This window comes from Pterocles gutturalis, unplaced genomic scaffold (assembly GCF_000699245.1).
Source record: "Pterocles gutturalis isolate BGI_N339 unplaced genomic scaffold, ASM69924v1 scaffold7005, whole genome shotgun sequence".
Classification (NCBI taxonomy): domain Eukaryota; kingdom Metazoa; phylum Chordata; class Aves; order Pterocliformes; family Pteroclidae; genus Pterocles; species Pterocles gutturalis.
In genome coordinates, this window is record NW_010140680.1 from 23,557 (window position 1) to 35,406 (window position 11,850).

The window sequence follows — 11,850 nt, forward strand, 5'->3', positions numbered from 1 at the left end:
AGTAGCTTTTCTTGGAACATACACTCTCCTGGATGATTGAAAGCCTGATGACTTCAAGAGCTACTGTCAAGGAGTAAGTGATCCATGTGGTGTGCATCACCTACAACCGGCTCGACTACAGCTGCAGCTCTGCCCTTGTGGCAGCGGCCACGATTCACTGGTTTAATGTTGTCCTGAGAACCACTTCGGGGGATGCTGGAGATACGCTTTGCAGTGCTAAGATGACCTAATAAAAATGTGTTTTGTAATCTCATACAAAAAAAAAAACCCAGAAAGAAACCTGAGAGAGAGAAAGAGAGATACTTTATTAACTCCCAGCCTTTGTGGGCAGTGTCTGGAAGGCGCAGGAGGCTTGGACTATGTGTCCCACCCAGCCAGCACACCTCTTGGTTTCTCAGGGACTGTCACTGGTGTCTGGAATGACTGGCTGCGATTCCTGCACTGTGGAGGTTTAGCTGGAGGCAGTAGAGCTTTCTGTCCTGTGCAGATCAGCTGCAGGTTGTGTTCTGCATTGGCAAAGGCATGAAGCTAAAGGCATCAGAGGTCCCCAGGCGGGTTGAAGGTGTGCTGAGTGATTGTCGAACGGCAGTCAAAGGTTGTCATACCTCTTCAGAAGAGGAGAGGCACTTCCAAGAACATTAATAGCAGTTTTTACTTGGATAAAATCATGGCAGTGGACTGGGTAGAAACAGAAGGGTTACTGCTAGAGCGGGGGAAGAACTCAAGAGCCTGGCTGGGAAGGATTTAATTGTTTTTCAAGTAAGGATACTAACAGGTTTCTCTTAATCCATCCTATTGGATGGTTACAAGTGCTTTCTCTAGCTCTGGGGGCACAAAATCCAGCTCTTCTGGCTTTAGAAGAACATGGCTTCTGATGTGTCATCCTTCTCTCTCCCCCACCTCAGGGGAAATAATCTTTCTGTCAATCTCTGTCTACAGTTCTTTGTAACCAGAATGTTTTGCCATCCATTCAGTGATCAGTTTAATGGCATTGGAAATGGTGAATAAGTTTTCTTCACTGGCCTGAAAAAAAGCAATAGCATATTCTTATTTCAGCCTTATGGCGTAATATCTGTGTGCTAGACTGATGGCAGCAGTGGCCACAAGCACCTCTGGAGTCAGGTCTGGTTTAGAATGAAGTGATACATGTTGGTGGAGCTGTGACTGAAAATGCAGACATCCAGGTGAGGATTATACAGGGTGTATTGTTCAGCTCTCGGGAATTATAACCTTGCGAGGAAAACGCTTTCCTCCTTTTTCTCTGCCCTTCTGTAATTCATTGCTAGCATGTCTGTGCATCCTTCTGTGATAACTTTAGTAACAGGGCAGGATGAGAACAATTAATTCCAGGCTTGACCCCAGCACTGCTTTGGAAACTGGCTTACAGTGTGTATTGTAAGGAGGCTGTGACTCCGGCCGTGTGTGTGTGTAAATATAGATGTAGTGCCATTTGGTATCCAGAAACTTGTAAGTCAGATCTGATCTTGTCAGCAACAGTAGACAAACTGTTTACTAGCAAGCGCTCTTACACCCTGGAAAGCTCTGGAGGACCTGATTCTGCTTGTAAAGATGCTTTAGGAAGATGCTCAGTTTAGCTGGGGTTGGAAAGTCGTGTGTTTTCCAGAGGTACTCAGGGCTTCTGCACTCCACACAGTCTGACCTGAAATTGGTGGTTTGGTTTTAAAGGTATTACTACTGTCTGCTCCAAGCCAGTTCCTGCTCCAGCAGAACCCCTGGCCTTCCATCCCAGTGTTCTTGGCCTGTTTTAAGCTTGGCATCACAATCGCACATTTTATGATGACCTTAGTTGGCCATTGATAATACTCCTTTTGACATCAGCCAGGGTTGATTTACAGTTGCACAGAGTCACATTGTGGTACTGGAATAGTGGTTGTTGGATTCTTACCCAGCCACAGTGGCGAGTGACTGGAAATACTGTTTGCAGAGAGCAGTTTATGCTCCCAGAGGACCCACACTGATAATACTGTGTTTGTTATGTGATTCTGCTTCTGGGTTTGGGGTCAAAAAGCGTGCTAAGAATGCATTTGAAATACTTTGTTTTCAGATATCACAAGCTGGGAACTGGATTTAATCCCAACACCTTAGACAAACAGAAGGAGAGGCAAAAGGGGCTCCCCAAACAGATCTTCGAGTCTGACGAAGCTCCAGATGGCAACAGTTACCAGGATGAACAAGTAACGTACCTTTAAAACCTTCCTACGTAGAACCTGATTTACAGTCACATTTTAAAAGTGCAGTCCCTTTCCCATTATAAGTTGCTTCTAATTTGTTGAATCTCAGGATGACCTGAAGCGGCGTTCAGTGTCGATTGACGATACTCCCCGGGGCAGCTGGGCATGCAGTATTTTTGATCTGAAGAACTCCCTTCCGGATGCCCTTCTCCCAAACCTACTGGACCGAACCCCAAACGAAGAGATTGACCACCACAACGAAGATCAGAGGAAGTCCAGTAGGCATAAGGAGCTTTTTGCACTACATCCAGCACCAGATGAGGTATTTTTATATACATGTGGGTGAGACTAAAAGAGTGAGGGGTATAGGGAATGTGAGAATTGTCAGCCTGCCATGGATTTAAAGGAATTAAGATCACCTGTGTTTAATGAGAACCTTAGCTGTTTTGTGGGTGATGTGTTTTAGCAATTTGTCTTGCCATAGATATTACTTTGTGGAGATTGGTTTCCTTTATGGTTATGCAATCCCCTTTAATGTTTCTACATTGTAGGGATTTAAGTTAGCATATTTATAGCTGCTGATGAATGCAGTGTGCTGTAAGCCTTGGATTAAATTGGTGCTAGTGTCTTAGAATAAAAAAGTGATACATACCTTTGCTTCATAGTGGTATGAGTGGTTGGTACAGGTGTCCTGTCTCTAAATTGCTGTTCCTGTGATGAATTTCAGGAGGAGCCTATAGAACGACTTAGTGTCCCTGAAGTACCCAAAGAACACTTTGGCCAAAGACTGCTGGTGAAGTGTTTGTCCCTTAAGTAAGTATCACTCCAACAGACAGCTGCATTACAGGAATTAAAAATTTAAATGTGCTGTTGCATGCACGTGCATCTGAAGTAACTCTGCTGCCTTGTTTCTTACCCTTGAAGGGATGTAACGTTGTTTGGTTGGTCGTAGGCTTAAAGGTGTGTTCTAGAAAGGATAAGTTACAGGGTATTCTGCATCAGACAGGTTTATCTTCAAGACTTTTTTAGTGGTATGGTGTAGAAAGTATTCACCTTCCTTGGCTTTCCTCTGCGTTGCTTTTCAGCTAGTCTGTAGCTGTACCTGATCCTTGTTCCTGGCACGCATGCTTCACTGCATGGTTGTTCAGCTCTGTAACAAGGATGTTTCAGTGGGGAAAAAAAGAAATTAAAAATGCTTAAACCTTAAAATTAAGACAACCAAAGATTTGCTGAAGTTTAGGCTCAACAACCTTGACTGTGTCCCTTTAAGAGTGAAGACTTTATATACTTAGCAAGCATTAACTGGAGGAATAGAAACCTGTTAAACAAGTTTAATGAAGTGGAGCTCCTGAATATAGGGTTACCTGCAGCTGGTTCATTGCCTATAACTCTTCTCTAATAACACAAGGTAAAATTTTACTGTTATTCCCTTGGAGAAATAAAGTACAAAACTGATTTTCCACACTGCTGTATTCATCTTCTGTGTCCTCAGTTAGGTCAACCCTTCTTATTAGAGAGCTCCAGTTGGACTACATTGCGGCTCATAACTGAGATATATGTGTGGGACATATCTCCTGCTCGCAGAGTGCTCCAGGACCTAATATAGCCGTAGAGATGAACTGATTTTGCAGCCTTTTATGAACTGGAACAACATAATATGCAGTAGCAGCGGAGCTTCCTCTCCAAAGGATGGTGTCTGTAGCATAAATAAGTTAGATGCTGGAAATTAATGATTTCTGCTATTTAAGCATCTCTTGCCCACTGTAAATTTGTAGCAAATCTGCCCAAGTACATGCTTGTTTGTGTACCAAAGTAATCTCTGAAACGGTACGTACGGTTGTGGTGGTGAGCATCCAAGGTCGCGCTATCTCAGTGGCACAAAAAGCCGTGCGTAGTCTCTTCCCCAGGGAGAAGCTAAGATGAGCTAAGCAGGGTCATTTGCAGCTTAATCTCACCTTTGTTGCAAAACTAGAGAAAATACCTGTTTGATGATGCAGTCCTGTGTGGTGTTCTCCCTGTTGGTAGGAGTCCCAGGCTGAAAAGCCGAGAGCTTTGTGCAAGGACGGGGTGCATGGGGGCATCCCACCCTGGATTGGGCATTAATTGCATGGGGAGGCTGCAGCCCCTGCTCACTTTGGTGTAGAGACAGGTTTTTGAGTGTTTTTTCATTTCTTTAACTTCCCAAGCGATTTAACAAGAAGTTTATCTCTGGTAGGTCAGTGTTTTCATTGAAAATGTTTCAGTTAGCAGAAATAGTTGATAACTGTTAGGCTGAAAACCTTTCTGAGAGAGTTTTTGAGTTATTGGTATTTTCTAACAAAAGTTAAGTGTTGAAAATTGCCAAAATAGCTGTCCCCAACTCTCCAGAGAAAGGTCAGCAATGTTGAGAGAAGTGGTTGGCCGTTTAGTCATATCCTCATGGTCAATCAGCACGTAGGAGAGCTGCTCAAGGTAATCAGAGGAGCTCAGTGGTCCAGCTATCCCAACTGATAATTCCTCGCCCTTCACGGAGGCTATTACACTGCTTTGCTTGGCTTTCAAACAACACTTGAGGAAGATCAAAGCATTTATAGAGGTATGCTTTATATCCTGTGACCCTAATTCCAACCTCTCTGTTGGGTCAATGAGTTGAAATCGCTCTTAGAAGGTCCAGGGAGGGTGGAGGGGAGCAGAGGAGATGCAGAGGATGCAGAGCAGGAGATGAGTTGGGGAAAATTGCGGAGCAAGATCCCTTTTCGGCAGGAGCAAGCCTTTAGGTTGGCTCAGCTGTTCTGCCATCTCTGCTTGACAGTGGTCAGCCATCACCCAGGAAGGATTTGGGGAGAGGGTAGGTTATTCTTTCTTACAAAACGCAAGTCAACTGATTCTCTGTGTTTCTTTCTTTCAAGATTTGAAATAGAAATTGAGCCCATTTTTGCAAGTTTGGCTTTGTATGATGTTAAAGAAAAGAAAAAGGTAGGTTTTCAATTACTCGAGTGATAACATTTCTGCTGAAGCATCACAAACCTTTTTTTTTGTATTTAAAAAAAAAAAGGTGGAGGAATTAATTCTGGAAACAAACCTTTATGAAGACATTGACATACTAGTGGTTGGAAGAATGATGAAGGCATTTAATGAACCATCGTGTGTGTTCTGCTTCTGCTTAGTAGAACAGTTGAAGTATAACCACTTTTCTAAAAATATTATCTGATACGCGAGTGCCTGAGAACAGAATATATATATATATATTGTCCAATCTTGGTTTTCAAAAATCTGTTCCCCAGAGACAACTTAAGTAACTGGAACCTTTTATTTAGATGAAGTTTTTATGACTTTCTTAATCTCTTTTTCCTGATTCAGCATGGTATGTGTCCAAGTAACCTTTTAATAATGCACAAGAAAGTCATACATGCTAAAATTGCTAAAATCAAAACAAAACGGAGGAGTCTTTCTAAGTTGTAGGAAATGCAAAATACATTTATTCCCCTATTTATGTTCTGTATTTAATATTTGAAGAGTCTCTTAGTTTTTCCTAATTCAAGATATTAGCAATAGTAGAGAGAAAAATGTTAAAAATATGCATTTTGACATTTATCTCTTTAAGACTTGAATTTAATGCATTGAGTTTTAAGTTACGTAGATGAGACTGTGTGGAATATTATGTGAACTTTGTTTAATATTTAAATCACATTTCATAAGCCAATTTTATCATCTCATTACTCCATTTTTTTTTCTCTAGCGTAGTAAGTTCTTTAGTGACCTCTGGTGTTGACAACCAGCTCCCGTTCATTTCGGTTTTGAAACCTTGATACAGTCGAGGATTTGGTGTTTTGGCATAGACAGCTTGTCTGTCTTTCAAGATGTGGTTTGTTTTTTTTTTTTTTTCTTTTTCTGTGAAAGATCATAAAGTTAATTTTCTGTTTTGGTACTTTGATATTTTCAATTCAGATAGCAATTGTAGTTCCTAGTCCTGTGATGGAACTACGTACCTTACAGGAGCTGGAAGAAATTTTATAGGTGCTGTGTATTGTTTGCTCCATTTCCTTTCTCCTTTCCCAGTGTCCTGTTTTGATTTCTTAATAAAAAAAGGCTTTTTTTTTAGATTTCAGAAAATTTCTACTTTGATTTAAACTCTGAACAAATGAAGGGAATGCTTCGTCCACATGTCCCCCCTGCTGCTATATCCACGCTGGCCAGGTCTGCCATCTTTTCTATCACTTATCCCTCTCAAGATGTGTTTCTGGTAATAAAGGTAAGAAATGCCAGAGAAAGTTAAATTATTATTATCTCTTGTCTTCTGTTTAAAATAAAATATACACAGGTCTGGCTGAGACTTCTTACTTACATCTGGAGAGCAGAATTCTGTTCTGAAAATATCTGTTCTCAGATATTCTCACTTAGTACATTGAGTTCCTTTGTAACAGAAACAGTTCGGTGGAGATACATGTTGTTATATTATTGAAAAGAGCGCAAAGGTTTGCGTGATATAGAGCAGCTTTCTGGGGCTTGACCCTGGTTTTCATATGAAACAATGTGCTGACTCCTTAAGGTGATAGATAAATGAGTGATTTAAAAATATCTATTGATCTGAATCTCATTTCAAAAGTGATATATACTCTTCAGCCAGATTTTCAAATGTCTGTAAGAATTGAAATTGCTGAGAGAGTGAGATCCATAGCTGAAATAAAATGCCACATTGGTTACTCCTGGAATAAAGTATACAAAGAGAAAAGTTATTTTCTCTTCTCTCATTTGTTTCAATGAGAGCACAGATGTTACTAGTTCGGATTGGCATTTGAGTCGGTTTCTTTGGCTGGTCTCTGCATAAAAATCATCCTGTTGTATAAAAGAGGAGTTCAGTACATGCTTTCAGCTCACGGGCAGCGGTTACATTGCCTGCTAGCTAAGTGCTGTGCCTCGGGAACCCTCTTCACTGAGGTTTGTGCCGGTTCTTCACTGACTACTCCTTACGTGAGGAATAGGCTTTTGCAAATGAATTCAGGCTTTGTGGCAAGACAGAACAGCCCCAGGTGAGAAGGCGGCTTTCAGTAGTGTTGGAGCGTATTCTGATCTCCAATTGTTGGTATGATTCTCTGAATTCCGTCTAAAAATCGTGTTCTGCCTGTGCACACGTATTCACTCTTCTGATTTCTACAAGATACAAGGAGGAGAGAACCCCATATTATGGGATGGGGATCTGCCCAAAAGACTTGTGACAGCACACTAGTGCTTGTAAACTCAGTGGAGCTGGTGGCTTGGGTGATTTTTTGATTTGATCATGAAAAGGATATAGTCAGGGGTAAATAAGACAGGTGCATAGAGTGCCTTATCAGGAGAAGTTTCACGTGGGTGTCACTGGGAAAGCACTTTTCAGCCCGCTGGTATTGCTAGCAGAAACTCACCAGGGAGGGCAGGTTTGATGGAAGGTGGTTTTGTTCTTTATATAGTGATAGCCTCTTGGAGTTCTGCTAATGGACAAGCATCAATGGCACTTTGTAAGCATGGGAGAAGTTGAAAGATATTCTGATCTCGTAACAGCGTGTGCACAGTAGCAGGCGTGGGAGGAGGGCCAGGATGCTTCCGAAAGAAACAGTCTTTGTGCGTGTGACAGGGAAGATACTTCTGTTAGCACTGGGTGATAAGCAGTTTTGTGTTCAAGAGGCATTGACTTGCTTGGAGACTTCAGAAGCAAATATCTACTCTTTGGCTAATTTTAATTATTTAGTTATTTCATTATTTGATTTGAAAACACACTGATTTAAAATAGTGCTTGTTTTAGCCGAGTGTGCCTGAGCCACCTTTTTGTGCTGCTGCAATAGGTCCTTAATGTGGAGAACAGAAATAAGAAAATTCTGAAACATATAAAGCTGGAGACAGTGCAAGCTGTCTTTAAGACATTAAAAATGATCTGAAAGTGGCTCTAGAAGAGATCAAACCAAGGTACAGTGGTATAAGTTCCCATTGAACCTGTATTTTACATGTGTGATTCCGTTATAGCTGGAGATCTGGGAACTTAGTGGCTCTAACAACTTGAGTGCAGTGCTTGTTCCCTGACTCACAAAGGGAAATCAAGCTTTTGACTCTTTTGAAAGAATGTTTTTGCTTCCTAGTGTTTGTTTAATTGAACAATCCTTCCTGGATGCATCTCCTGATAATGGTTCATTTTCCTTTCTCAGCTGGAAAAAGTATTACAGCAGGGAGATATTGGGGAGTGTGCAGAGCCTTATATGATTTTTAAAGAATCGGATGCAGCAAAGGTAAGTTTTTTTTTTTTTTAATTAAATTTGGCTACAAGCACTTTAGGGCATTTTGTTATTAACAAATTAAATGCACATTATTTTCTTCTGCCTTGGACTTAACAGCCATTGATACTGTTCCTGTTGTTGAAAGGATCAGTTTTTAATTAAGGATCTAGTCAAATTCTAAAGGCCAAAGAAGAGTCAAGGACTTGTTGGGGTAGAGTAGTTAAAGGTCATCAGTTTTTGTAGCTGACAGGGGAAAGCAGTGGTGACCATCAAGCTCAGTCAGCTGTGATTCCCTGTCCCCCAGGATCAGCTGTGTGCTTATGGCTGGGTCAAGTGAAGGCAGCCTTTGATGCGAATTTGCAGTAAAATTTCAACTTTTCCATGGAGTCTGCAGCTTACCCCCTCACAGTACCTCTGCCTTCCTCTGGAAGGGTTGTAAAGCGGATGAAATATGTTGACAGAAGATTCTCCATCAGGCCTGGTTTTTGCAGTGCATTTCTGTTTCTTTTTTTTTTTTTCCTTGCTCTTTTCTGATGATTTTTCTTTTTCCTAACATTTTAAAGAAGGGCCACACTCAGCAGCAGGATAAACCTGTCCATTTTGGTTTTTTCCATTAATTTAATAATTTTATTAGGATTTTATTAAGATGTCCCTTTAATTTCTGCCGTCAGCACTTTGGGTGTTGTCCTCTGAAGTGCAGTGGGTGGGCATGGACCTGCCCCAGTTTGACCAATTCTTTGTCCTTCCCCCACAAGCACAGCCTGTCTCCCTGCTCCAGAACCCCTTTGCTCAGGACTAAACTCCGGTTTGTAAGACGTACAAGAGAGCTTGGAAAAGAAACCTTGTGTAGAACGTGAGACAGTGATTTTGAGCCTCAGAAATGGTTCCTAATTCCTAATTTCTTGTACAATAAATTCTTATACAAGTGAAGGTTAAAAGGTGACGATAGTGTGGGCTGGATGGGGCGCAAAGCAGAGATGCCAGCCCTTCCTGTGGTTAAGAGGCTTCCATTACGCTGTTGTCAAAGGAGCTGGGACATTCATTTGTTAGTTCTGATCAAACTCTAACTGAAGTTTTGCTTTCCTAAAGTTCTAATGTATTTTTAGCTGAAGAAGTTGACATTTTTTGTCTGTCTCTGTCTTTTTATCACTGCACCCCAATATGAAAAATGGATCTTTCACCTCAGCTCTATAGAATACCAAAAGTAAAAAAAACCCGCATTTCATGTGATCAATGAGTTGACATGTGCCTAGGTGAAATTTTGGAATTGGATTAGCCGGATGCTTGGGAACGTAGGTGAAAAGGTGATTTTTCAAGGTCTCTTTCCCGTCAAGGTGCATAGGCATGTCCTGACCTAGAGGAACGAGAGCAGCAGAGCTCTGTTGTTATCCAGCCCCATCTCGGGACTTCTGAAACCTTTCTAAAGCAAAAAATTGCTCTTTAATATGCAGAATTCTGGAAAAGTCCTCTCTCATTCCTTTTTTTCCTCAATGAAATGAGTGTGATAGTGCTCATTGGAGGAATGTTTTCAGTTTCCCATGCAACTCCACCTGCTGCATGAAATCACATTAGGAATGGCCACTTCAGACTTCACAGGGTAAAAGTCAGCTTTTCTTGAAAAGGCAGCGGGCAGATGGGCTCAGGGGGATTTGATGGGCTATTTAGGAGGATTAGGAGCGTGAAGCCAGCTGCTCTGACTGTCGGGCTGTCCTGTGGCCCGTACTGGTGGCCTGATGGCAGTTTTGTGAAGCGCTTCGTGATCCTCCTCTAGAAGGTGCTGTTGAAGCACAAAATCATTGCAAGTTGGAAATGGTACCATTGTTACTCACTGATTTTGCTCAATGAACCTTTGTTCCTGTTCCTCTTAATCTCTCTGATTGTATATTTTCTTCACAGAATAAGGAAAAGTTGGAAAAACTGAAATGCCAGGCGGAACAGTTTTGCCAAAGACTAGGCAAGTACCGAATGCCTTTTGCCTGGACAGCCATTCATTTGATGAACATCGTGAGCAGCGCTGGAAGCTTGGAAAGAGATTCCACGGAAGTAGAAGTTGGCACAGGAGGTACAGTATCTGGCAGCTGCATGAGGGAACGTGAACAAAGCCCGCGTTTACTGAAGTCTTCGTGCTTTTATCGCTTTCCTCCCCCTGCCCTAGGCCTTCTGATAGTCTTGGGTCAGGGTTGAAAGAAATAAAACAGAAAAGTCCATGATAACAAATGGATTTATCTTTCAAGGATTTTACAAGCAAACCATCTGTTATATTATTTAAAACCAGGCTTCTAAGACCGAGAGCACGTTACAGGCTGATGAACATTTTCCAAAGGAGTGGATTAATCTTTGTGAACCACACAGCTCATCTGAAACTGCTCTTCAGCATCCCCAAAACTGCCAACTTCATCATCTTTCAGAGCAAGAGAAATACATAAATCTCCGCATGATGAAGACTTTTATAATAGCAGTAAGGCACTGGGGTGAGGTTGCTGTGAGAGGAGCAGAAGTACTCAGCTGTGCTTCATAGCCTCCTGATGCCTCAGGAGTGTGATTGTCTTAGCATAACCACCTCTTCTATCACGCTTATTGCATAATTTCCAAAAGCAGCAGCTCTCTTCTTGTGTAGAAAATCCTGGTTGGAACAAAAGTAGGCTCTTGGACAATTGTTTTTCTTCTTTTTTTTTTTAATTCCTCCCCCTTTTTATTTTTTATTTTTTGAAGAACGTAAAGGATCGTGGTCGGAGAGGCGGAATTCCAGTATTGTCGGGAGACGTTCGTTAGAGAGGACCACAAGCGGGGATGAGGCTTGCAATTTGACCAGTTTTAGACCAGCTACACTGACTGTGACAAACTTCTTTAAACAGGTATTGTATGAAGCTGTCTAATGAGGGAGTTGCTCCTTGGACAGAGTGATTCGATCATGTGAAGTCACTTTAGACCCAAATGGTTAATTTGTGAGACTTTCAGCGCATGTAATGTCGGTTCCCTGATCACAGGACATCTTTGAACAGCATGCAGTGAGTTTATGATGTCATGTGTTTAATTCTGCCAGCAGTGGGCCCACAGGCGATCGGTGGATTCTTTCAATAAGTTTACTGTGAATAATTATATTATGGAATTTGAAATATTGGCTGGTTTTGACTTGGGTTATAAAGTGTCGTTATGGCATACTGACTTAACCACCGTAACTGATAGAACTGGGTCTTCCCAGGAGAATATAATTTTATTTTCCTCCAGATTTTTCTAACATGCATTGGAAAAATCATTGGTCAACATATTTAGAAAAACAGTCATAGAAGCAAGTTCACAAAAACTGAGGATAACTTCTTGGGGTTAGTATGTGCCAAAAAGTATTCCAGATATTTGTTCTAGTCTAGGAGTTGCATAGCCTTTATCGTGATGGTCAGTTGACTCCTTTGGTTTCGTTGGGCGATAGAGAATCC

The 11,850-nt window shown here is 41.5% G+C and overlaps 1 protein-coding gene across 1 annotated transcript in view; it reads left to right on the forward strand.

Moving 5' to 3' along the window:
* Positions 1-11,850, forward strand: part of DOCK7 (dedicator of cytokinesis 7) — a 95,207-nt gene that overhangs the window by 19,398 nt on the left and 63,959 nt on the right. The window contains exons 5-12 of the mRNA XM_010083766.1: positions 2,066-2,195; positions 2,302-2,514; positions 2,920-3,005; positions 5,081-5,147; positions 6,274-6,423; positions 8,348-8,428; positions 10,313-10,478; positions 11,129-11,271. Coding sequence (XP_010082068.1) covers positions 2,066-2,195; positions 2,302-2,514; positions 2,920-3,005; positions 5,081-5,147; positions 6,274-6,423; positions 8,348-8,428; positions 10,313-10,478; positions 11,129-11,271 — 1,036 coding nt within the window. The remainder of the gene's footprint in view (positions 1-2,065; positions 2,196-2,301; positions 2,515-2,919; positions 3,006-5,080; positions 5,148-6,273; positions 6,424-8,347; positions 8,429-10,312; positions 10,479-11,128; positions 11,272-11,850) is intronic.